Raw genomic sequence first — 27,342 nt, forward strand, 5'->3', positions numbered from 1 at the left:
CAGTTGATAGTAGGTTGAATACAGGGGAGACACAGGGGTGATTGTAGTGAATTTGGGGACCAGGGCAAAGCTAAGACTGGGGCCTCCACCTGTACTTTTTATTAGTTTTATGAGAAATGTGTTGCATGTAGCGAGTAAACCCAAAGAATATTATTGGAGGAGAATAAAAGCTTTTTTTGCATCTTTTATCTCATTGTTTGGCTTTACGACCCACAATTTACACTAGCTGGAGTTTCCATCTAAATGTTGCGCAAATTATTCCAGAAAATCAGCAAAATAAAATTCCATCCTCTGCAGTTATACTAATATTTGGAGTTGGGTTATCGAGATAAACAGCTGGTAGCGCTAATTTCCCAGTTGGAGGTCATTGTAGAAGTACAAAAACATATTTATATGTTTCATTTATTACTTTGAGGAGTGTTACAGTCCCTTAATCGCTCCACCCAGATCTGATGTTTTCATCTCTTCAGTAGACATTTGAGACCCTGATTAAACCTTAACATGCATCTCAGGTTGTCCGCTTGTGATTGGATCACCAGAGACGCATGTTAATGTCACACACTTCCTGTATGTCGTGATTTATTTGTGAGTTATAAGTGTCTTTTCTGCATTTTGCTTCAATAAATATACATCAAACTATGTCCATGTTGGCTACTAGCTGGTGAACATAGTGGAGCTTTTAGCTGTAGACTCAGATTTGACCTTCTGTAGGTGGTGGAGACCAAAGCAGAGCTAAAAGAGTCAAAACTGGACTTTTGACGTGTCACAGAAAGAAAAGCACAAGTGTAAATAATAAAAGTGGATGGTTGACTTTGATTTATCTGCTTTACTTTCAGTCTCCTGGTACTGTACATACTGACTCTCTGTCACGCTGTCATGACTTACTGGGACACCATCTGTAATGTTAGCAGTAACACCTGTGTATTCCCTGCTACCATAAGTCAAAATGTCTGCTGTGAAGAAGACCTGCTGGACCTGGTCGGCTCAATGTGGAAACAGGCAACACAATATGTATAATGTATAATGTTACATCTACAGCTTGATGCCCATTGGTCCATAATGTAATTTCTTTATATAGTTGTTTTTTTATCATAAAACTAAAGAATAAAGCCTCTCTGCTCTCTGAAAGCTTCATTTAGGGTATAAATAATGATTATCTGTGACTGATGAGGTCTTTATGAATGATTTGTGGTTCAGAAGTTTGGTATAGAGACTAATGTGAGGAAATACTGTGACGAGTCAGAACATGAACAGTATGTGAGGGTTTAATACAGCGTTAAACATTTCCATCTTCAGTGGTGGTTTTACTGCTTTTGAAATATGTCCGATGATTTAACAGAGCACATAATATTTGTATTATATGAAGAGAAATATAATAACCATGACTGTGTGAAGCTTCCTTTTATTTAACCCATCTGGAAATGTGTTTAAAGATCATTATTAGCTTGGGAATTTAAAAATAAAGCATATAAAATATTTCACTATCAAGTTAGAGCAGAGCAAGAATCCAATATGTGTGCAGCAGCTTCTTCCACTACAGAGAGGTTGTTTTTGTTTATCATTTCTCTGCATTATTGAGGCATTAAGTAGCTTTTATTCTTCACTTCTTTTACAACAAAAGACAATAAATGAGCTTCAGCTTCATGTGACATTACGGAGCAGGAAGTCTGATTGGAGGAGAGATGGTTATCACGATAAGTCTGTTTAATGAAAAAAAAAGGCTCCTGTATTGGTTGATGATGAGTCTGTCTTTTGAGAGCATGTCTGGCACTCAGATTGATAAAGCAGCGGGGTCAAACGGGTATCACTGGTGGAAAAGCTGTGTGGGGGTTGTGATGGTGGTGGTGGTCATCGGTGTCTGGGCTCTGCTGCAGGATAATCCCGAATCTCTCTTTCTCTCTCTCTCTCTCTCTCTCTCTCTCTCTCTCTCTTTCTCTCTCTCTCTCTCTCTCTCCCTCTGTCTCTCTCCCTCTGTCTATCTCTCTCTCTCTCTCTCTCTTTCTCTCTGCAGGACAGTACAGCAGGATTATCTGTGCTGCTGCTGCTTTACTCAAACAGCAGCTAATGGTTTGACCCGGCCACATGAACTTAAACGAGGGGTAAAGTTCACTACTATCACTGCTCATTGTTTCATGATCAGTTAATTATTGAACAACATTGTATTGACTATCCTTCAGTATGAAAAGCTACAGGTCCTGACTTGTCTGCGCTGGTCTGTGTTTGTGAGATTTTTGTCTTGTAAAACAACCAAATTGAAAAAAAAAGAAAAAAAAAGGTTGCGAACCCAGACGAAACTTAATTTGCCCAATTGAAACCTTGTGATAATGTGAGTCATAGATCTACAGTAGGTAATGTGTAATGTTCTGCAATGCAGCCATAATCATCTGTAATTTTCAATTGAATAAAAAACAATTTAGATTTGAAGAGGACGACAACGAAACGACCGCCTTCACACACAAATCTCATTGTTCACATGGAAAAACTTACTCATTGACACATCAGCCTAAACAGACACACAGTCAGATACCTCAGTGTTTAGTTTAATGGGTCAGATTTTATGATGTGACATTTAAAGATTGTGAAATACTGCCGAGGGCCGCTTGTCTGTTTCTGTCAGTGTCAAAACATCTTTCACTTTCATCTCAGACTGACATTAACAGTTTGGGGCATTTAGCACTTGTATGATCTGAGCCTCACTTCTTAAAAAGAGAGGCCTCGACAGGGGCGAGAGATAATCCTGTTATGTAATGAATCCATAATAAGTTTAGTTTTTAATTTGTTGAAGTCTTGTGGGTATATTTCTTACACACTTGACAGTTTTATGTGATAATTACTACTCAAGTGAATCAACCTTAAACGAAGGCTGTAACCAAGATTTTACAATAATAGATATTTTTAAAGACCAAATAGAAAAAATGTAGGATTTGCCACCAACAAAACTCATTAAACTTTATCCAAATATTACATTTTATGTGTTTTTTGTGCCATGTATGTATTTCTGATGGACTTTAACTTTTAATATATTCAAATCTTTACTTTTTTTGCCTAAGAACAGTCAGATTTATTCTAAAAAATATCAGTGTTAACCTTAAAAAGCTATTTTGTGTAATATATGTGTGATTGCAGAATGTAATCCCTCCCAAATGTATATAAATATTAATAATGGCACCGTTCATACTTCATTTTTAAACTGAACTCTGCACATACAAATGAACTTGAGAACTTCAACCTGTGGACTCTGAATAAATATCATTAAAATAAATGCAGCCACAAAACTGTAAAGATTTAATTAAAGTAAATTAATGAGGAAAAGCAGAATTATTTCCTTACAAAATCTGAGATTACAGAGTTTTAAATGACATTATCTGTGGTGTTGGCGCCATCTAGTGGCAGCTCACTGCGTCTCTAATCCCATCAGTCAGATAAACTCTGTTAATTGAATGGAGGATGTCAGAGAGCATCCATTCATACGTGTCTCTCAACAGAGTGGTCCAGCAGCCCCCCTGAGAGTGTTTTCCTCACTAATTAGTTTAACTATTGACTAAAATCAGATCAGCAGGTTAAAGAAATGGACTGGTGTTTAACTTCCACTTAAAGCCAGGAGGACGGATTTAAACAGATTTACAGACGACCACAGCCGGAGGGACGATACACTGAAGGTCATAAAAGTAGACGTGGAAAGAATATTAAGTGATATGTGTTGAGTTGCTGCACATCATCACACACACACTGACTGGTTTGATTTGTTGGATGGAGCATTTGGAGCATTTTGCTTTCAGATCACTTATAATTAACAGTTGACACCTAATAATCCACATGAAGCTTTGTGATTAAACAAATAAAACAGAAAAATACACATATGATGTTTCTACATTATTAGAAAGTCAGAATTATTGAAGTATTATAGTATATAATTATTGTCTGCAGATGTTTATACAGCAGTTTTATATTACTGATCATGTTTTTATTTTTTATTTTTTTTGGTGATACTATACTCTTTATGGTTTGAATTAAATATAAATCTAATTATGAATTAAAGTATTAAGAATTAAGACCTGTAGTATCACCAACTGAGTTTTAACCACCTTGGAAAAAAGTGTTTTTTTAAGTACTGAGATTTGTGCAACTGGTTTATCTGATATAAATACATCTGAATCTTTAAAAAATGTAAATTAAACTACTTTTATACTGTTTTTGTCTTTTTGTGTGTAACCACTTGAGTAAAAATCACCTTCCTGTTATCACAGCATTATTAATATATTAACTACTTTCCTTTTTTTAACATCTGCACATATCTCAGTACACTATAAATAAAAAAGAAAGAGAAGGAGACATAAAGTAAAAGCCAAAAAGAAGACAGTGAATGATAACATTTATTTGAAAACTTGTACAGGTGACGTGGAAATAGTTAATATCTGGTTTAATATACACAAGAGCAGAACTGCGGACAGCGTTGTGTTCCCTCATGGTGAAGTGTCTGTCTTGCCTGAGTGGCAGGTGGGCGCCGTGTAGCTCCCCTCCTTTATCATCTTGTCACGCTGCTTACGGATCTCGTGCAGCCTCTGGTGCTGCAGGGAGGAAGAGAAGAGGAAGAGGAGGAGGAGGAAGAAGAGGAGAGTGGTGAGGATGAACAGAGGGGAAGAGGAAGGAAAAAGAGATGTTAAAGTGATGTGGAAAGAGAAGGTAGAGCTTGTTTAACTTCTGTATTGTGACGTATTTCCTCATAAAACAGAATATTTAAGAGTTGTACAGTGATAAGAGATTTAAATTAAATCCTTTGCATTTGATTGGACCGCTAAGAAATGGATGGGGCTTTCTCGGAGGAAGACATGATACAAGAATAACAAAGAAATTTATTTTTTGAAGGTTTTTTTTGGCATATTTTGTTTAATAAATGCACAATATGACCAGATATGTGACCTAATAGGGTTTAAAAGACATTTTTCATGTTGTCTTCAGGAGGATTTGCGTCAAATATACAAGTGATTTTTCTTCTTCTTGCACCACGACTCACATTCAGCTCTTTTTTGCTCTTAAAGAACGCCGCCCTCTTTGATTTACCATTCAGCTTTTTAAACATCTAACATTAAAACTACATTTAAACTTCAGCTGATGTGAATTTCATGACAGACCCTGAATCTGTCTCAGCTGACATTCATCCTCACATCAGCAGTTCACTCAGTTTATCCTCTTCGCCATGTCTGAAAGGAGGAGGAGACGTGGCTGAGAAGCATAAAATCGAGGCGTCTCGATCCCGGCGATGACGTTCCTGCTGCTGCTGCACATTCACAGCGAGCAGCAGCTGTCAATCACTCCCCTGCTGACGCACACACACGCTGCAATAAAGGCTGACCGCAGTTTGACTCTGACGTTATTTAGAGAATTAGATGCTGGTGCTATTTGTCTTTCTCCCAGAACAATTATGTTATTCATTTCTAGTCTTTTTCCCCCTGCAGCTTTCTCTTCGTCCCTACCATCCATCACACAAAATACTATTAAAAAAAGGGACAATTTAAACATTGCTTAAGTTAACAGAAATGCCAACTTGTTAGATATTAAAGCCACAGAAGAGTCAGAAGTTGCTGGAGGCAATTACACTCACACTTAGAAAAAAAAATCACAGATAAAAGGAATAAAAGCTGACCTAGATGCAGATACAGAAAAGCCTCTAAGTTTGTACCGAGCTTTTGAAGAGTGGAGTTAAAGTGTTATAACATGAAAGCACCACGACTGCAACTAAGCTTCTTTGATACCGACTGACAGAAAAGTAATCTTTATGGTAAAAAAAAGGGAAATCTGTGACTTTTTCTGTTTATTTGTGTAAAAAAATAAATTTACTCTGAATGTGAAAGAAAGTTAAAAAGTCCTGGAGGTCTGAAATGTGTGTATCCCTGTATGTTTGAAGTTAATTACATCCCCCAGATTTTACTCTAAAAGATTAAAAAGAGTCTCTCATAGACATAAATAAAGTCAGAGCAGCGTACAGCACACAGAGACTGATAACCATTCATCTTTATATTCTCATGCTGTGGTTTTATCTTTATAGTGTGATTAACTTCACAGGTCAGATCATGAGAAAGCAGATGCTGCCAAGGACAAACAAACCCACGAGTCACAGCGTGCACTGTCATCGCCTGCTGGGAAATTATAGTGGTTGAGTTTTGTTCCAGCACGCAAATCAGACACAATATCTATACAAACAAGCAGTGTAAGTGACCTTCACTGTAATATCTGCCCCCCCGCTGTCTCAGACTATGACTCAGCTCTGCTAAAAATGTCGTACTTACGTGATCACAGTCTGTTTTCTGACTCTGTATTTTGGGTCAGTCATGTTTTTCTTTGTGTCCAAGTTGTTTAGTCAAATTTAAAGGGTTTAATAAAAAATAAACGTATGAATAACTTGCACACTTTTTTTTTTTGTGCACCCAGCATAATATTTCTGCTTTTAATCCATTTTGATGGAATATATTAGAGGATTATGTTTTATGTATTCTACATATTACATTTAATCTGGGGAATCAAGTTAAACAGGAAGTAATTATTAGTGTAAGTACACTTAACTTACACTGTAGGTGGATAAAATATTTAATTATCATTTTTTTGTTATTTCAAAAATACTAAAATGTACATTTTAACAAACCTGATGCTGCTTTTAAAACTATTTTAAAGATATTTTTGAATTGCTCATCTTGCCAACCCTTATTAGTCACTGACTCATTACTAGTTAAGTCCTACAACTGCTTATTTAACAGCCTCAGCTCTCTTGTTTTAAGGCACTTCATGAGAACCAGAAACTTCACACAGACATTATTGAGTAAGAATTAATTTAAAAAAATGTTTTCCAAGGTTGAACTTTTGCCACAAACCACATGCAACAACTAAATTAGGTATTCTGACATTTCATTATTTTCTTGACTCTCTTGTTAAGTCCAAACACTCACCGTCTTCTGCCTGTGCATGCACTCGTAGAAGTCCTCAAACTCCACGTGGCACTCCTTCTTGGCGCGGGTCTGCCCGATGCCGCTGGAGCACTCGACCCACTCCTTCTCGAAGGCGTGGCAGCGTGATGCCCGCTGGTTGGGCTGGGAGCCGCTCTGCAGCAGCATCCAGCGGTCCAAGTCCAGGCCGAGCCGCGACTGCAGGTCAACGAAAGGCATGGTGCTGATGAAGGAGAGACAGGGAGGAACGAGATGTAGAGGAGACAGATGGAGGAGGAGAAGGAGAAAATTAGCCTAGAAAAAAACTGGCATTTCATGAGATGAGGAGTGACAACAGCTGATGAAATATGTGCCTTGTCCACATTAGTTATTTTTATTGAATAAATCAGCTGAGTTGACAAGTTAGAAAACCTCAACCAAGGCAGTAGTTCAGTATCTGCAAAGCACAACATTTTAGAGCATAAAGTAAAAAAACATCCTCCATAAAGTAAGGTGTAAGGCTCAAAATTAGCACCAGATAAATGCTGCTAAAATGTCCAAATGGTTGGTAGATTTGCTTCATTCACCAGCCAAAAAACACCCAAAAAACAAAACATTGGTAATCTAAGGAGTAGCTGGTAAAATTTTAACATTCACAAGTCATTTGGCCAGTGGACAAAAAAGTTAATTTTTAACCCTGAATAAGATGTTTTACATGGTTCACTAAGTTAAATTTACAACTTTAATACCTTTTTAATACCACACAGAACACAATTTAACACCTGTTTCAAGTATGATGGTAGTAGTAAAGTTTACAGATGTATAACATCACCTGATGGCCAGCAGTCAGACACAAAAATAGACAACATTACTGTTTATGACTAGCTAAAGAAAATATTCAAGACATTTGTAAATTAAATTAGACTTTTTAATACTTTCTAAGGCCTTTTTTTGTGGAAGAAAATATTTCAATGCCTTTGAAGGTTTTTCGAGACCTGCAGATACTCCTCTGCACACTACTACTCTGTACAGCTGAGTAAAGATGAAGACCCTCCTCTGCTTCACATACTGTTCTGGTCTTTAAGAAAATGTAATATTTTATCATTTAGGCTCGTTTTGGTTTCATAGTTAAACTTAACAGATGAATCCCTCTTGGTATGAACCTCTGCTTATAAAACTGTTATTGTGATTGAGGAAAATCCAGGAAAAATAGTCATATAGCTACATGATGAAAATGCATACATTACATTCCCCCCATCCATACAACATTAGACCAGGTCCAGATCAAAAAACCTGGTTTAATGTTTCCTAGTGGGAGAAATATCATGTTTTCTTTTCTGTTTTCACAAGCAAAATAAATCCTTCACAAATCTGTAAATGGGTTTAAACAACGTTAAGTATTTTCTTACGATATCTAACACTTCTTTATAAATGTAAATGTTGATATAAAACAGAGAATCAGCTTCTAAATATCATTAAATTATGTTTCCCTTCACTCAGGATTGAATTTAATGCATCATATTTATTTATTCCTTTAAACGAACTCGCTTTAATAACACTGATAGAAATATAACACCATATGTTAAGCTGCCAGATACAAAATATCAACATCTTATGAAGGATTTTACTGTTTTTGTCCTTTATTATTTCTTTAAACTAGCTTTAAGATTAGCCTGTTAGCTTCCTGGAGCTAACTAACAGAGATCCAGCAGGTTATAGGTCTCTATTAAACAAAACACCTCAATATAAAAGCTTTAACTCGTTATTTTAAATCAATAAACATCAACAATAACAACATTAATGAGTTAAATGTGTCCTCTTGTCTGATATTTAGCAGTATTTAGCTTCAATGACGACAGCTTTATTTTAACTACACTGACATATTAACGCTATTTAAACCATTACAGTCATTTTAACACCTATTAAATAGTTGTTAAATGGTGTTAAACTGCTTAAATTAAATAGAAATGGTTTCTTTTTTACCGTGTTTATCAGAAGTCACTTTAACCTTCCTCCGATCCACACGTTCTGCTTTACGGCTGAGCAAAACACCGCCGTAAAGCAATGGACGCTGCTGTGAAGAGTTCCTGTATCCACGCCGCTTTACGACAGCCTGTAGAGAAAATCAGTAAATTAAAACTAAGATAAAAATCTGTTGTTTTTTTCCCCGAGTGGCAAATTAAATTATTATATTGTATGTTTTCCATTACGTCTGCTAAAGCAATATAAGTCTATACCTAGTATTAGTATATAATCTATTATATAGTATTAGTATATACTATATTATATAGTATAAACTAATACTAGACTTTTATTATAGTAACTATAATATACGTCTATACCTAGTATTAGTAGATACTATAATATCAGTCTATACCTATAGACTTAATGGTCTTTTTGTATTCTGTGAAGCACTTTGTGAATTTTATTTCTGTCAAAGGTGCTATACTGAAAACATTTCTTTCATTCTTCTTCTTCTTTTTTTTACTATATATTTGTTTACTATTGTTTGTTTGTTTTATTGCTGGTGTACTTACTTATTATTTATTGTTCCTTATTCTTTCTATTGAAGCTCTTTCCATCTTTGCTATCCACTTTGCTGCTGCAGTGATGTAAATTTCCCCATTGTGGGACTAATAAAGGAATATCTTAACTTATCTTATATAATACTGTCTATTATAGCCCAGTCCAAATATAGATAAATAACTAACTCAATTAAATAAAAAAAATCATTCTTTTTACTAGGTGTACTTGTGTAAAATGTGCACACATGTATGACAGTTCTCAACAAAACATGCTTTAACACATTTTATCTCAATGTACTGAATATTTTTAATTTTTTCAAAAAAAAATCAGGTTAAAGCATCTCTAATTCCTCTGCAGTGGTTTCCAAACTTTCTCTGTCAGTTACTGTAAATTTAATAAAAGTCTCTTTTTCACAGCTGGAACTAATGACATTAATGATGCAATTAAACGGTTAACAATGTGTTTGACAAGATAAACGTTTGTGAAAAAGGTACAACTTAAGTTTCCACTACTCTGGATAATTTTACACATTAATATATTCTCATGATTTCTTTCGGTGTCAGTTATTGTAACATTTCATCAATGATTTTGGTCACGATACAGTTATAAATATTTGTTTGTCTGACAGATAACTCACCATCTTTCATTTGATTTTCGCTCCCAGGATAAGAAACAACAACTCATCGCTTTGGTGAAACATTAGATTGTGTTTATTTATTGTTTTTCCCCAAAAGTCCACAAGATGTCTTTCACAGTCCTGCATGTACAACCCCACACAGGGCAGGGCTTTAACAGTGACAGGAAAAAATACACAAACAGTTTAATAACACTTAAATATTGCTATCTATATACTCTAAACCTTTTTTTTTTTGTTTCAAATAAAGAAATGACCACCTGTGTTCTTAATGGGACATTTCCATAAACACTCATTCGGACTCTTTCAGGAAGTTCGGGTTTCCGCCCGTGGTACATTCGAGTGTTTCCTCACAGGCAGGCAGGCAGAAACATGTGATAAGTGCAGCAGACCAAACAAAGCACTGTCAAGTCATATAAGCAGCTAAATCCATAAAGCTACTCTGAGATGAAGATGGTTTCCGAGCGGTTTTCCTCGTAGATTAAAGGAAAACCTTCGTAGGAAACCTTTTTTTTCTTTTTAAACTGAAGCACAGAGGTGATACAAAGCTAAGAAACAATTCAGGCTAGTGATTATGCTTAAGAAAAGCTTATCGGCATCGATAATCGAAGTGTTTGGCTCCAAAAAAATGCACAACATTTGGAAAAAGTGACACTGACTTTTAAAGGCTGATTAGCACGGCATAAATTAATAGAATAAAATATAAAAAAATAGGTTAATTATATTCCTTGGATCACAAAATGTATTTTAAAAAAACACCTAGGATCTCCTATAAATTGGAAATACTGAATGATAAACTTGATAAAGCGTTTTCAGAAATGGTTGTGAGATATTTTGGAACCAAACTCTTCTTTAGTTACATCCAACATAAAAGGCCTTCTGGTAGGTGATTTATTTTGGTTGTACCACAGACTGAAACTCATTTACAGTATAGCAACAGATGATGAATAGCAAAAAAAACAACAAACAAAAAACAAAACAAAGATAAATAAGATAAAATTCAGATAAAGTGCACAAGTGCTCATTCAAAAAACAAAGTGGGACAAACAAATACATTCATCAGGAGTCCATTCTACACACACACACACACACACACACACACACACACACACACACACACACACACACACACACACACACACACACACACACACACACACACACACACACACACACACACACACACAATGTTCAAGTGGGTCAGACGGTCGGGTTAATCAGCGTCAGAAACTAAAAAACCAGTTGGGTGTGTTGTGTTGGTCAGTGAGCGTCTATAAGGCAGGCAGGCAGCCAACTGTTGAACCACAGTCCAAGTCACGTGACACACACCTGAACCACACAGCGAGAGAGTTCTGACAATGACAACGATGACGATAGTAAACTTATTCATTTTCCTTTTTTTTTTGAAAAAGAAATTAAGCCTTTTTGAATTACTTTTGTGTCAGGCTCTGGACAATTAAAATCAGGTTTTTACACTATTTTCTGGCATTATATATAAAAACATTATTGTTTAATAGAGAAAATAATTGGTAGATTAATCAATAATGAGAATAATTGTTAATTTCAGCCCTTTGCACAGATCCCCAAACAAAAGTTGTAGCTGCAATTACAGCACAAAGTTTCTTATATATGATCAACAGCAAAGAACTATAACCTTTAATCACTTCTGTTGCAAAAAGTATTAAAAACATTTCACAAAAAACTTCCTATCATCTTTTTTTTTTTCAGAGCTTCCTTCAGCAAAATGCAGGTAAAATCTCCAGCAAAAAAATCAGCATTTAATTGTTATGCTGAACATTGTAAACACTGTATGTTTCTGTCATTAATTGCAAAGAAATAATCAATCAACCAATTTAAAATTGAGTTGAAATAGAAATAAATAACCAGTCAGAAAGTGGAAAGAAACTACTCGCCAAACCTGTTAATCTATATTTAAATTACTTTTCTTACAATATTTGCATGAAACAAACATTATATATAAATCAGGTGCTTTTTTCTTCTAGAAGAACGATGTAGTACTTTATTTACATCACTGTAATACTGTATAGTTTGTACTGAATATCATGTTAACATAGTTTTGAGTTCATGTATCTGAACGTTTTTTTTTAATGTGTTGCATTGAGTGTAACTTCTTCTACAGTTTGTTATGAACAGTTAAAGCCACCAGAAGGTAACTGCATCGCTTTCTACATTCATTGTATTCAAGTATGTGTTTGAAATGTGTCACTTTACAATATAGTCCAAAAACAGTTATTAACAGGTATTAAGCTATAAAATAGTAGAAAAACTGGATTGTTGAGATTAACATACTTTATATAACTTTATCATTGGATTATCTGTGACAAGATTTTATTTGATGTGAATCTCAGTATATTCTTTGTACTGTGTTGTACTCAACTATTCAAAATGGACAGAGCATGAAAAATGTCGTGCTCTTACACTAGACTAGACTAGACTAGAATAGAAAGAAATGGCTTCTCTCAGTGCCTCAGTGCATTTAACCGCAGAGCTCTTTGGCCTCGCCACGTCATTGTCAGAACTCATTCAGTTATTTTACGTAATTCGACAAACAGGGACTCTTATTCCGTTGCCCCTATTTCCAGCCTCCTCCTCTTCCTCCTCTTCCTCCTCTTCTGTGCAGTGAAAGTAAGATTCAAGTGCAGCTTCGTCCTCTTTAAGTAAACTTTTAACTTTCACCAGTGTAACAGAAAAATATCGCTGCCTTTAAAAACAAACAAAAAAAACCTTCCGCACAAGTCATGGCTCATGCAGACACATGCACACAGCAAATAATACAATTTCAATGTTGTCTTGACTATAAATAGAGGGGGAAAGAGGAAAAATAAAGCCACAATAGTCGAGTACAAAGTCCACATTCATTCACACATATGTTATAAACGTTCCCTATCAGCACACACGAACCTGTGTTCCCCAACAATCCTCCTCCCCTCGCTGTGCTTGGTGACATTTCACCTTATTCCATCATTTCCGTTTTTGCAATAATTCTTGTGGCAAATTTGTACCTCTTGTTTTTTTTCTTCTTTTTTTTCTTTTTTTTTTTGCTTAAGTAGCCAAGGCATTTTGCACCAAGGAGTAAACAATAAATCATCATCTTATAAATCTCAGAGGTAGAACCCTGACAATTTGCTCGGTGAGGAGATTGACAGGTAGATTGATAAGACAGACAGACAAAAAGTAAACAAACGCTGTCTGTGTTTAAGACGGTGTCTGTGAGTCGCGAAAGCAGCAAACGAGAAATGACAACAGAATTTAAAAAAAAGAAAGAAAAAAGCTATGAAGTAAGAGAGATGTCAAATGAAAATGTTGGGGGGATTGGTTCGTTGTTTTGTGCAATCCTGAGAGCTGCTGTTCTCTCAGACGTAGAGGATGACGTTGCTGTCTGCGGGACAGTGAAGGCCTTCGGTGGAGGGGTTCAGGGCTCGGCAGGAGGGGAGCTGCTGGCCGGCCGCTGGGTGACAGCTTTTCGGGTGAGGAGAGTCACAGTCGTCTGACGTCAGCTCCGCAATGTCGTCTGACTGTGTGTCCGACATCTCCAGGTCACTACGGATGCTTTCCGGCTGGGCCAGGGTGACGTCTCTCAGCCCCTCTCTGAGCGACGCGCCCGGTGACAGACCCAGCATCGAGCCAGACAACGCTCCGCCTCTTCTGGAGCTGCAGTCCTGAGGCTCGTCTCCTCCGGAGGCGGTCGCCATAGCAGCAGAGCCCGGGGGCGGGGTTAGGTCCTCTTCACTGGTCAGGCAGAGATGGCTGGGTTTGGTCTCGATGTCCACCTGGATCTCCAGGTTGGTGCACTCCCTGCAGAGACAGTAATTAACAACATGATGAGTGTGATGCTGCAAACGAGTGAAGACGGCTCACACAGAGAAGGAGATATTTATGATCTCAATTCAAATGGGATTTTAGAGTCCATAAGATTAGATTTGTTCTCAAAAACTGGATTTAAAAAAAAGTGACATATAGTTAAAATGATGGATGTCTTTACTTGACTTATAAATGAAATTTGGGTTATCCACATCAGGATATGGAAAAGATTACAGTATACTGAGTCTGATAAGTGTGAAAATTAGGTTGAAATAATAAAGAATTTGCTGCTTTTTTAACCATTCATGGGTAGAAAATAGAGTATTTTGCTAAGTAATATTTTGTTTTGTATACTGAGTATCTATGCTGGTCCGTTTCAAAATGGTTTACATGCTGGTGTGATTACAAAAAACTGGAATATTAACAAGAAGAGGAACAATAATTTCCTTTAACAGCAGCCATGCGCAAATATGTTTATTTACAGCAAACTATCTGCTAAGTAAGGTCATATAAAGAAGAATTTATGCAGTGCAACAGAGGAGACATAAGGTTGTGACACATTAGATCATGTTGGCGTCAAACTGCACATCACAATCAAATCAAATCTGACAAAGCTGCAGGAGAGAGTTGAAGAGAAGAGTGGAAATGACCAAACAGAGCCAAATACGTACAGGAGGTGATGCAATGAGAAAAGTTAAAATTCAAGACCAAAAAATAGGAAGCAGAAGGAGGTTAAAGCTCCCACAGGAGAAGACAGAGGCCTGCTCTCACCTGTCAGGTAGTGTGTAGGAGGAGATGATGGATCCAGCCATTCCTCGGGTGCTGGCACAGTCGCTCCCTGCACCCAGGCTGCCTGTCTCCCTCTGGGCTGATTCTTTAGCCAGCTCCCCTGCCTGCACCTCCAGCCTGGAGCACAACGAGCATGCATATTAATATTAATGAGTTTTCAGTGTTAAGTAATGCAAAACTATCAATACTTCTTCTCATGAATCATTTGCACTCCACACGGATCGTGACAGAACCTCAGCACATTTATTAATAGCATTAATTACGTATTCATCACCTCTGCAGAGGAAGATTTCACCCAAGTGTTTTTATGAGCAAGATTTGTCAATTCATTAGCACAACTGAGAAACAACTGATTAAATTTAGGTCTTACATAATTATTGTTTTTTGTATTTTTTCTGTAATTAAAAAAACACTTGATTTTTATACACTAAAAGTATATTTGCACGGTGACAGAAGAAATTAAACAGATTATATATTTGGATAATATAGACTGGATTATTAAAGTGTATTATGTGTAGTTTATAATAAGTTATCCATATAACATGTTTCTTTAGGAAAAATTAAACAATTAAACATGCGCTTTTAAAAAGAATAATGATGTAATTTTGCTTTATTTAGAGCAGGACTTAAACTTTAAGTGGCCTCAGTGTCTTCTCATCTTATCCTCACCTGCTGTACTTGCTGGTTCGGGTCCCCAAAGCGCCACCTGCCAGAGTATTAAAGTGAGGTGTGTCACCCAGAGCCCCGGGGGCCACAGAGAGCCCCTCGCTGGGGGAGGTGGTGCTCAGACCGCTCACAGCCCCGTCCAGACTGCTCTCGCCGAGGCTCGGGGACTTGAGGGCTCGCCAAGCATCCGCCACTGCAGAATGAGACAGAGAATATTCTTTATTGTTGTACATGTGACTGCATTAAAAGAGATCCTGCTTCTCCGCTTTGTAAAAAATGTTGTTATCAGTTTGGAATCCTCACCTGTGATCGGTCCATCGTCCTCATCGAAGTCAATCCGAACGCCTCGGCCCTTCCCTCTGCTCACACCACAACCTCCTCCTCGGCACAGAGAGATGGGCACCACACCGTACACGTAAGCCAACATGATGGGAACGCCAATGCCTGAAGAGGGAAAGAAGAAGAAGAAATAATTATATTAAGAAGCTCACAAATGGGAATTTAACTCTTTGACTGGGATTTGTACTTTTAGAGTCTCAGAGAAAGTGTTAAAGTGTAAAAACAAGGCAGACTTCTTGTGTCTTTGTACCATTTTTTTGTTTGAAATTCTAAAGATCCAATTCTGCATCTCTACATAATATATTATTTGTTTAGCTGGAGCTGTCATTCATTGTGCAAAAGCTTAAATCCTGAAAACACAGTGTATTTTCATTTCTAGACGTTGATTAACAAAGTATGCTGGGTTTGTTTTGGCCCATCAGTGCCAGAAATCCACATTGCGTAACGGATAACGGTTCTGTCGAGCCTCTTACCGACGCTGACAGCTGCGATGACAGGGGCCGTGATGATGGAAAGGGCCACGCCCCCCGTGATGGCCAGGTTCCTCCTGTGCCGAGACGTCTTCTTCAGCTCGTAGTGGGCGTGGATCTGCAGCAGAGGAGAGGGAACGTTAAGTCAGTGTATAGCCAGGATTACAGAGAAAGATTGATTTGTAGCTTTTCATGGTTTAAGCCACTATTGGTCAACTTCCAGATCATCTAGAGTCTGCTCTGAACTTAGTAGAACATGACCACCAATAAAAAATGTCTCATGGGGAATGTAGTTTTATCTTGCTTATATTTCTCAGATCTTGTTTAGTTGTGTTGGATTTGAATGTTATGGTTAGGGTTAGGGTTTGCAAACACTTTATTTTATTGTACGCGGCCAAGTATGTAAAAGAGATAATGTTAAAAAAACTCCCTGGTTAAATAAAGGTTAAACATTTTTTGCTGGAGAATATTTCTTTTAATCACATTTTCTTTATTTATGTGCTGTATTAAAGCCATCTCCACTCTGCCATGAACAAATCTGAATCATATTGTATTTTAAGTGACTTTAAAGATATAAAAATAGCAGAACATCCCTTTAAAAAACACCCTATGTAATTTGTGTGTATTTTTTTAGAACATAATTACCGCTTGAGGTTGTTAAAAAAAACAACTACATCCCTAAAAAACAGCACCACTACATGACCTCTGTGTCCTCAACAACCCTGACGGTGCACGATGGGAATTGTGGTAAGTGGTTTTCTCAAGAAGCCTCTTTGGAAAAAACCAAACAATCTCCGGCTTCCAGGGAAAACACTTAACACAAGAAACTAAAAAGAAAAGACTCACTTAGTAAAAGTCAAAAAGAAAGCTTTCCCCTGCTGGGTTTCATTATGAATAATCATTGATCTTCATCTCTCACACTGACCTACTCTAAGCTTAATTTTAAAAAAACAAAATCTGTGTCATAGAGGAAGAACGTTGCATCCTTTTTCTCACCACTAACCACGTTGATTAGCATATTAGAACTATTTCCTTGTGTACATTTCACAGCAAGTGAACGCCTCGGACTGAGATAACCAAAACACATGCTCAGATTTGGACATAGAGGAAGTGAACACAATGTGTGTGTTATGGTGAGGTTACAGCTGATGTAACTTGCTAACCACTTCCACAACAGGCTTTAATAGAAAGGTGCAATTTCATTATTATCCACAAGGGAGTGCTGCAGTATAACAACTCCCACTAAATGCCCTTTCACATTAAATTCTCTTGCAGTGACTTGCAAGACCAAGCAGAGTCAAATGTTATCTTGTCTCTTAACATTTCCAAAAAAAAAACCCTGAATGAAAATATATTAGCACGACTAGTTTAATGCCAACAGATACATGATATTATCACGTTCCTGCAAATATACAAGCATCAACAAGCAGAAAACAACCGCTGACAGACACACTCTGTCTGTTCCAAGAGGGGATTGTATAATACCTCCGAGGAGGAGGACTGCGTTTGGACAGTCAGCTCTTTCAGTGAGAGCAGCTCCCACATGGAGAAGTCTGCCAACACTTATTAGAGGCTGTGACAAATATCTTTCATTTAAAACTAATTTAAAATCATGTTAAAATACAATCAAGTGTGTGACTATACTCTGTAGCCTGTTTACATAACCTGAAGTGTGCTTTGTTTTACGTTTAATGTGTACTATGTAACATCCCTATTTCACCGTATTTTATGTGTTTCTAATGAAGTGTGCTTTGTCATATATATGTGCATAATTGCAGTTCCTGTTTTACTGTATTACGTGTCTTTTGTAGTTGTGGTGTACACTTGCACAGTCACTGCAGTTGAAAATGAACCAAGATAGATAAACTGGCACCATTACAGAAATGTGGATTAATGTGCACTGTCCCTTTAATGTTAAAAACTGTATAAATAGATAAATAATCTAACAAACACAAGGCATTTAAATGCAGATTGTTTCCAATAGAAGATATGAGTGATATCTTTGAACAAAGGAGCAGCAGAATAAAGGAAAAGGCAACAGGAGATGTAATTCATATATAATAATAATTCATTATTATTGATATTTCAGTTGCTTTAAACTCACTGAATCTAAAGGAACTTAATCAAAAATAATAATTATAATAATTGTGTACACATTCATTAACAATTTGTGATGTTTTAATAGCTTTAAGGCCTTAAATTTAGATCATTTTAGACTTTTTATACGTTCTATAGACCCTAACTTTAACAAAAGTGAAGTGCTGCGGTCTGTCTTTAATGGACACCGGGTCAGTGTTACAGCTGATGCAAACAGAAACTGAATTGTGCTGCTCAGAGGAAGTGAAACATTTTAATTTCTAGGAAACATCTGACACGCGTTAAGAATACTTTACGCAACTTTATACAGAAGTTGTTTTGTTTTTCTACAGTTTTTGTAAATTCCAGATAATAACCAGCGGAGGATTGTGAAAGAATGACTGCAGCAGCACTTGTAAACTATTTGTCTGTGTTGCCACATCTCTGCGGTTTCCAACGTCTGATTTCGGGAGAAGCCCGGACAAAGATAAATGTCAAGTGAACTGAACACAAAGATTACAAAAAAGATTCTTGAGAGTTTTGAAGCATCAACTTGATACATGTTTATAGAGAAATGCTATCAAGATGGAAAGGTTATGAAAACACAGATAATGTTTCATGAAGCATCTTATCAGCATCCTCTCTGTAGAGTTTAGTTTCCCTTTCCTTCTCACAGTCTTACACATTTATATCAAGTAATTAGTTTGAAAGTGAGTCTTGGTCACATTTTCTGAATATGGCTTAAAGATGTATTTTTAAAACCATGAACACAAATTCAATTCAAGAGAATGAAATCACCAAAACTCAAATCCTGCAGCATACAAGGTGTTGCTTTTTATGCTTAATGTTAAGGACTTTTTTTTCAAGTTTTAACTAGCTCTCTACCATTATCATGCACTTTTAAACAGTGTTTATTGCAATTAAATGCTTTTTTGAAAACCCTTTTTATATCAAGTTAAACTAAATGTACCAAAAACCTAAAAAGTAACTTTAATAACTACAACTAACTAAAAACATTAATTAAAAAAACACTGTAAAGATAAAAAAGTCTTATCTTAGAGCGATGCAGTCAGCTTTAACCTTTAATACGATCATTCAAATATCATACTGCAGCACTGCACTCTTCACTAGAGATTTCTATTACTGCTCTAACAGCTGGAGCTTCTTCTTCTTCTTCTACTCTTGTCTCACCTTGCGGCCGACGTAAACGGGGATGCCGATGACCATGGCGGGGACAGCGATGCCTGCGATGAGGGTGATGCCGACCGGAGCTCCGATCAGAGTGCCCAGCTGCCACAAAATCTTCTTCTTCCTGCTCCACGGCTTCTTCCCCCAGAAGGTACAGCCAGATGGACTGATGGAGGGAAACACAGCAGGAGGGTGTTAGAAGAAGAAGAAGAAGAAGAAGAAGAAGAAGAAGAAGAAGAAGAAGAAGAAGAAGAAGAAGAAGGAGAAGAGAGGGAAGTAGGGCAGGGAAAAGGGCGAGGATGGGAGAAGGGGACATGATGAAAGATGAGGTGTGTGGTTAAAATGTGCAAATATGAAAAAAACTGAAAAGTCAAACACAAAGCTGATGAAAAAAAAAAGTAAAAAGAGAAATTTCCATACCTGAGGTAGTGCAGGTCAGAGATCTCCTTCATGCAGAGCCAGCAGAACTCGCAGCCACAGACGGCGCAGGTCATGTGATTGCAGCTCCCATCGTTCATCTTGATGATGTAGGCACCACAGCGGGGGCAGGGCTTGATGTCATCAGCTGAGGACAGAAAGAAGACGGGTTCAAGACTTAGCGACATCGCTCATATCAAAACGAGAACTTTTTCTTGGTTCTTGTTTGTTAGTTTGTTTTTTTGTTGCTATAGGAACAGTATAGAGGGAAACAGCTAGCATGGCTCACAGTTTCCACAGACGTCCTAGAGTCTCCATCAGTTGCCCGGCAACCTCACAGGGATGACAAGACTTGAGGAAGTCACTGCACCCGGACAAGAAATAGTCCCACGTGTAACCCACTGTAAAATCTCACTTAAATTTATGTAGATTAAACAAATAAGGTATAACATGTTAATTACTGAGCTTAAGAAGTGCTAGAAGGATGTATTTTTAGTGTTAGATGAAGCCAGACTAGCTGTTTCCAGTTGTTATGCTATGCTAAGCTAACAGGCTGCTACCTGTAGCTTCGTACTGTACAGATGTGAGAGTTGCATCAATCCTCTCTCATCTAATTCTTGCAATAAAACTTAAAATGTGCATTTCCTACATAGCCAAATCTCAAAGTGTCTTGTATCTCATTGTTGTTTTTAAAACTCAGCTGTGAGATTTAGGCACTTAAAATATCTTTAATGGTTCAGGTCACCTTAAAATAATATAAAACTATTTTTTTCTTATTCTGTAACCTCACTGTAATTTGGTTGAGTAACATGTGAGTAAAGATTCAGTACAAAAAAAAAAGGTTAGTAAATTAGTTTCAATGTAAGAAAAACAAAACTCCAATCGTCCACTTTAGTACTCTCTCTCTCTCTCTCTCTCTCTCTCTCTCTCTCTCTCTCTCTCTCTCTCTCTCTCTCTCTCTCTCTCTCTCTCGCTCTCTCTCTCTCTTTACCTTTCTCTTTCTCTGGAAATCAAACCTAATTAGATTAGTGGATTGGGCAATTGCAGCAGTTTTTCCTCTAATGCATTTTAAAGGGAAAAAAAGTCACAAAAAAAGTAAATTTGCATGTTGGTATTCTGGATGCTGGGAACCTGTGTGTGTGTGTGTGTGTGTTTGTGTGTGTGTGTGTGTGTGTGTGTGTGTGTGTGTGTGTGTGTGTGTGTGTGTGTGTGCATGCGCGCGTGAGTTATTATCTGTGTATCATTGTTATTGTATGTTTTATTCCGCTGAAAACGACTTCACACACTCTCTTTCTCGCCTCTCTTTTTTTGCCCTCTCGTTCCTCTTCCTCTCCCCTCCTTTTTCAATTCCTTTTTATCTCTCGTCGCCTCCTCTTATCTCTCCATCTCGCTTTCACTCTTACTTCTCTCCATCTCGCTTTCACTCTTACTTCTCTCCTCCTCTGTCTCCGTACAGCTTTCTGTATCCATTTGAGTAAGCAGCCAGTACAAACTGCCAGACAGGCGGACGGACAGAGAGAAAGAGAAAGCGGTCTGAATTCATTTTTTTATGACTCAGTTTTGGCCTTCTGGATTGTCGTCAGTTCTCCCGAATTTTTGGCAGTGAGAGGCAGACTGGAAGTGGTGCATTAAGTAAAGAGAGAGAAGCGATTCAGTGGACACAGACGGAGGGATTTATTTAATAGATTTTTAATCAAAATGGGATTAAAGACACACACACACGGAGATGTTTGCATGCACAAGCATGGATGTTTGTAGAAATCTTCATGTAGCTCTAATATGCAAACCACTCTGCTCCAAAGACTGATTTATTCATGTTTGTGTCAATTTATACTTAAGTTAATTTAGCTGTGAGTTCATGTGTGTTCTGGGAGACTTCATGCATGGTTACATTGTGGTTTCTGGGGTTTTTGGTTTCCTGTTCGCTCTGTGTTTCCTCTCTGTGTTTCCGTGCACCTCACTTGGCCTGCATCTATCCGGTTAACCTCGCTTTGCTCCCCTCAGTCTTCCCACCCAATCAGCTCCCACCACGGTCTTGTGTTTTGCTACCTGTTCCCAGTTGTTTCATTAGTTCAGTTTGTATTTAAGTCGTAGTTTTCAACTCAGTCTTGTTGGATCTGTTGTTCGGTTTGTTCTGCTCTGTTTGTTCAGTTCATTTCAGTTTTGCTTTGCCGGCACTCCTGAGTTCTGTTTAATAAGTAAGTTTAGTAAATAAGGACATTTTTCTTCTGCCTGCAGTCTCCACCTGCTCTGCTACTTGTAACAGTTTATGTAACGCATAAAGAAATCTCTCTTTTCTAATTGAACCTGGCAGTAGTTTATTTGTCTCTTTGATATTTTAAAAACATTTCCGTCAGTGTCGAAGAATACATGGAAAGTTCCTGGCTTAAAATAAAAATACCACACAGTCACAAGATGGGTTTTATGATGTGCATTACATAAATACAATCCTGAATTTTGTTATAAAACCTGCAACTCCAAACATCTCTCACAGTGCTTTGCTGATTCTCTGAAGCTCAACTGAGAACCATGTGTCAGTTTTTTTTTTTAAGTTTAAATTTAACGTGATAGATTGCATCGCATTGTTCAAAAACAGCAAAAGCGGAACTTATTTGCATGTTGCAAGTGTGATCTGCACCTAAAGAGATGCTTTTTAAAGTTATGAGATTATTATAAAAGCACACTGAACATTACATCAGTCAGTAAATGTTAATAAACATGTCATTATTAAAATACCATAACAAAGTTTATACTAAGAAATGTTTTTGTGACATTTTAAAATGCTCTATGACAGGATGCAGAGTTGCTGCAGTCATGAAACTGTCTAGTGATATAAATAGTGCCTCACGCTTGGTTGAATGCTGCACACTTCCCCCAGTGGTGGGAACATCGGGCAGCCGCTACAACAGTCGTGAGACAAGTTTGACTCAGCATTCTTGAGTGAGGAGAGTGACATGTGATCCAGACCGACAGACAGAGACAGCGAGACGAGGAGGCGGACATATATCGGAGGTGTGAAAAAATATTTTCGGGACGGAAATGTTGGCAGATAAGATTTGATCTGTTTACGTCTGCACCAAGAAAACACACACATATCTACGCAATGTGTGTGGGTGCAGGTGTGTGTCTGATTGGGGTAACTTATGGTTCAATCACTTCCCAGGGAGGCTTAGCGGTTTGTGTGTGTGTGTGTGTGTGTGTGTGTGTGTGTGTGTGTGTGTGTGTGTGTGTGTGTGTGTGTGTGTGTGTGTGTGTGTGTGTGTGTGTGTGTGTGTGGTCTCCTGATACTCACCAGGTCCCTGCTCCTGTGTGTAGCTGGGTGAGTGGTTACTATGGGTGTGAAGGGATTGCGCTCTCTGCTGGCGGGCCGAGTCGCAGGTCTGGTTGGGGTGCCAGGCCTGCTTGCAGTGGTAGCAGAACTCGGCTCCGCAGCCCTCTCTGCGACACACCAGCCTGGGGCAGCTGGCACAGCCGGAGGCGATGACGGCAAACCTGAGCACATAAAACAGAAGAGACAGTCAGATATGTCTTATAGATATAAAAGCTCCAAACATGTTAAAGGTTTTCTCAGTACTGTTGATCCCATTGAGAATATCCACATGCTTCTAAACACCTTGTAGTTCGCTGGAAGGAAACTGGGGAGAGCCAAACTAAACAAATATACAAGGAACATATAACAAACCAGAGGTCCAGATGTTTTTTCTCAAACCAAGCAAGAGCTATTAGGTAAATGAATATTGGATCTGATGGTGAGGAAGAGGACTCTCATACTTTCCAGCTTCTGTTGAATATGTAAGGAGCATTTTAACAGTAAATGACTGGATTAAATTGAAATTTCTTCATTGCAATTGGCAAAATCTGTTTTTTAACTTGCAGAGGTGGAATAAATTAGTGTGGAGCTTTTGCACAGATCTCAATTTTATTTGTATGGCCCAATATCACCAATCACCAATTTGCCACATCTGTGCAGTAATACAACATCCTCTATCCTTAAATCCTCTAATCCTCAATTCAAATGAGGAAAAGCTCCCCCAAAAACACCTTTTAATAGGGTTAAAAATGGAAGAAAGAGAAGCAGAATGTCTTTATGTCCTTCGTGATGGACAGACATGCACAGAACAGGCCACTTAACAAAATTACATAAGTGTAGCATGAAAAAAACCCAGGATGACAAATTGAACTATGATGAACTTTGACAACCTCATTTGCACCATTGACACATTGCAATACTGACATTTGGGAGATCTGATAAATCACAGAATGAACAGAGCTGTCACATTAGCTGCATCACATCATTTGGATTACTTTGACTTTGTACTGCCACAGTACAAAATGTTCCACAAAAGACATGCAGCATGTTTGCAGACAGTCATGAGACAAGAGCTGATGACAAATAAACGCAAAAATCATGTGACCCGACACTCTGCAAATACTCCATCCTCATTTTTTCGGAATAACAACATTATAAGATGATATAATATTAAGCTTTACTCCTGTTTTATAGTCTTGCTGCTCTCTATTATTGCCTTAGTTCTTTAATCTTTGTTTAGAAAGTACCACGCACAGTATGTAAGTGCTTGTTGCAACATATGAGGCTCACAGGGAGTGACGCTGTATGTTTAAAAATGCAGCAAACAGTTAACTCAACCACTATTTGTAAGAGCTGACGACCTCAAATACGACCAATAATGGGCACATTACGTAGCTGGAAAGCTCTCTGTGGACTGAGAGGAGCGATAATTTGATCAATGCAGGGATCATTTCATAACAGCATTGAGAGAGAAGAGGAAAGAGGCAGGATGAGGTCAATCGATATGGATTTCACATTCACAAGTTCAATATTGAGAAAGGAGACATAGAGGAGCATAGTGACTACAGCTCTGATGGAGTATTCTTAGAAACGAGACATTATAAAGTCCAGCAAGGGTCTCTGTGTTAAACTTTAACCTGCATTGACTCACTGCTGTTATACAGGGAATAGCAGGATGTGACAATCGAGGATTTTTGTGGCAATAAATCATGAGGAAATAAGAAAAAAAAAAGTTCAAAATCTTGCAACATTGAGAAATCCCTCTTGCTTCCCTCTTATCTTGATTTCCACCAAATTCCAGTGAAATTTGTTGTGTTTTGAAGATATCTGCACAAACCCCAAAACCCAAAACTAACTTCTATGTTGGAGGCAAAAAACTGACAAAACCGAAAGGGCAGTTTGTTAGAGTCTGTTAACTCTAAAAGTAGCGTGCATTTAAGTGAAAAATGGTAAATATAACAAAACGTGTGTCACTTTATAACAATAAGGACAAAGAAGGAAATTAAACAGAGGGAGAAATAAGCTGAGATATAAGAGGCTGTCAGTCAGCTGAAGAAATCACAATGGAGTCCTGTCATAAAATACTGTCACCAAGCTAAGTGGGAGAAAACATGTTGGAGGAGTGAAAACAAAAGCAGGCATAGATTTTAGATTTTATACTTTTTTCTATCCTGACAAAACAAAGACGATGCCAGTGTTCGGCACGTTAGTCGAGGGTGTTCTGGTCGTACTATTAAAAGAAGAAAGAAAATACGGACACAATAAAGTGACAAACTTGTAATTGTTTTGGCACGCCTCCAACACGGCAGCCCCAACATGTCCCTCATTACCACCTCTATCAACGCTGTGACAGGCCTGCTCGGAGGACGGAATAAATTAACAGATATCAGAGGAGACAAGAGTTTGTTGTCCTCGGGGCAAGACGAGACAAGAAGTGGCATTCCTGCAGAGAGACTTCACCCTTCACCCTGCGTCTGCGGTGATTTAAACATCACTTTTTGTCCCAAGGCATTTATGAGCAAAAAGCAGCACTGAGGTTTTCTTTTTCTTCACAAAAAGCCTCAGAGGTCAAATGGTCATGAAATTGACTGGATGCTTACATAACTGTATAAACTTTCAGTTTAAGTAAGGGAAACAAATACAATGAGATGCCAGTTTTGCTTTTTTTTTTCCTGCAACATCAGCACTCTGCTTCAAGATCCTCTAAACAATACTGTGTCATATGAGTAGTGCCTTTCACAAGACATCTGATTTGTCAACCATTTCCCCTTTTTAAAAAAAAATTCACATTAACCACCATATGAAAACCCCATTTCGTCATGTTTATACTGTAAAATTCCATCTGTATTTTCGGTGAGGTCACACACACAGCTAGTTGAATGCATGTATTGTGCCCTTAAAATCTACACTGTGATACAAGAAAATACAAATTCTAGAGAGGAAGGAAAATGACATGTTTGTGCTCCTCTTCTCCTTTCTTCTTCTTCTGGTTGGCTAACTCGGGACTTGTTGCGGTACAGAGCACAGGTTGCCACGACAGCTTTTTTCCTAGGAGACCATCCCACGTCAGCGCTGCTTCACAATTGGTGGATTTTTGAAGAGGGGGGGGGGGCAATTTGGACTGACATCTCCCAGGGTGGACAAACAGGAAGAGACAGAGGCAGGTAAAAACAAAAGGAGGTTTAAGAGGGGCATGTGAGATCATGAGCGGGGATGTAAATGCGTAATTCAACAAGATAGAGGCAGGGAGAGCGATGTAGAGGAGGAGGAGGAGGAGACGGAGGAGTTTTATGAGTGCTGACATGCTGCGTGTCGAGAGGAAACGTGCACAGACAGTCCTGACAGTGTTCAGCTCCACCGACGGCCACCTGGGAATCCTGCTGAGCCTTTTAAATGCAACGTTACAACAAGCTCACTCACACACACGCACACTAATAGCAGGCTGCATTTAACACAGGGGGGATGAACTGAATGTACGCACACGGCAAACACGAAAAACACAAGCTCACATTACATTTCAGTCGGAGAAGAGAGCACAAAAAATGCAGAACGATGTCACAAACACACACGAACACCGAGTCCAATTAGTACGTATTGATCTGTTTAATTAAGTCCCGACTCCTGTTACCCCTAGCAACGCTCCCTCTATGCCACATCGATAGTCACCATAGCAACTGACAGCCAGAGGAGACGGCAGAGGGACACTCTTTGTTCTCACTGGATATTCAGGCGTGCTCGCCAATCCAAGCCGAGACCTCATTGGCTGCACGAGGAGAGGAGAGCAGGTCAGAGGTGAACGGCTGGTGAAGAGATGTCAGAGAGATTTACTAGATTCTCCTGACAGTCATCTCTCAGTGGATTTTTTATTTGTTTGTTATAGTCGAGAAACCTGAAACACTGAACCTGAACCACAGATGAAGTGATTGTATATTCTGTGTAATGTTCAGGTTTGGTTGTAGATATCAATCAGCAGCACCCGCCCAGAAAACAACCTTTGACATTCTTCTGTCGAGTGAGCTTTTCTGATGCTTATCAAAAAGGTTTTACTTAATTCTTCTTTAGGGTTTAGTTTTTTAAAAAGTCAGAGTAGCTCAGGATGACAATAACATGTCTCAAACAAAAGAGAAAACAGCTAAAATGTCTCCACTCTCATCACTTTCTCTATCTGCTGTGAGCCTTTTCTCATAA

General features: G+C 38.1%; 2 protein-coding genes and 1 long non-coding RNA gene across 5 annotated transcripts in view; 1 reads left to right on the top strand and 2 right to left on the bottom strand.

Moving 5' to 3' along the window:
- Window positions 1-4,355: 4,355 nt before the first annotated feature.
- Window positions 4,356-8,974, bottom strand: ndufs5 (NADH:ubiquinone oxidoreductase subunit S5). Its single transcript, XM_062436582.1, has 3 exons — window positions 8,901-8,974; window positions 6,942-7,161; window positions 4,356-4,568 (listed from the first exon to the last, which is right to left on the bottom strand). The coding sequence occupies exons 2-3, from the start codon at window positions 7,155-7,157 to the stop codon at window positions 4,464-4,466; spliced, it is 321 nt and encodes a 106-aa protein (XP_062292566.1). The 5' UTR covers window positions 7,158-7,161; window positions 8,901-8,974; the 3' UTR covers window positions 4,356-4,463.
- Window positions 8,975-10,136: 1,162 nt separating this feature from the next.
- On the top strand, window positions 10,137-11,056 carry LOC133997030 (uncharacterized). Its single transcript, XR_009927238.1, has 2 exons — window positions 10,137-10,533; window positions 10,565-11,056. It is a non-coding gene; the product is annotated as an uncharacterized LOC133997030 (long non-coding RNA).
- Window positions 11,057-11,177: 121 nt separating this feature from the next.
- The window catches only part of rnf19b (ring finger protein 19B), a 41,868-nt gene continuing 25,703 nt past the window's right edge, over window positions 11,178-27,342 (bottom strand). For all 3 annotated transcript variants that reach the window (XM_062436575.1, XM_062436576.1, XM_062436577.1), the window contains 8 exons: window positions 23,137-23,336; window positions 19,848-19,992; window positions 19,431-19,593; window positions 16,167-16,281; window positions 15,658-15,798; window positions 15,358-15,547; window positions 14,671-14,805; window positions 11,178-13,893 (listed from right to left, as the gene is read on the bottom strand). In XM_062436575.1, coding sequence (XP_062292559.1) covers window positions 13,452-13,893; window positions 14,671-14,805; window positions 15,358-15,547; window positions 15,658-15,798; window positions 16,167-16,281; window positions 19,431-19,593; window positions 19,848-19,992; window positions 23,137-23,336 — 1,531 coding nt within the window. In that variant the 3' untranslated portion in view covers window positions 11,178-13,451. The remainder of the gene's footprint in view (window positions 13,894-14,670; window positions 14,806-15,357; window positions 15,548-15,657; window positions 15,799-16,166; window positions 16,282-19,430; window positions 19,594-19,847; window positions 19,993-23,136; window positions 23,337-27,342) is intronic.

The sequence above is a fragment of the Scomber scombrus genome, chromosome 16 (genome assembly GCF_963691925.1).
Source record: "Scomber scombrus chromosome 16, fScoSco1.1, whole genome shotgun sequence".
NCBI lineage: Eukaryota > Metazoa > Chordata > Actinopteri > Scombriformes > Scombridae > Scomber > Scomber scombrus.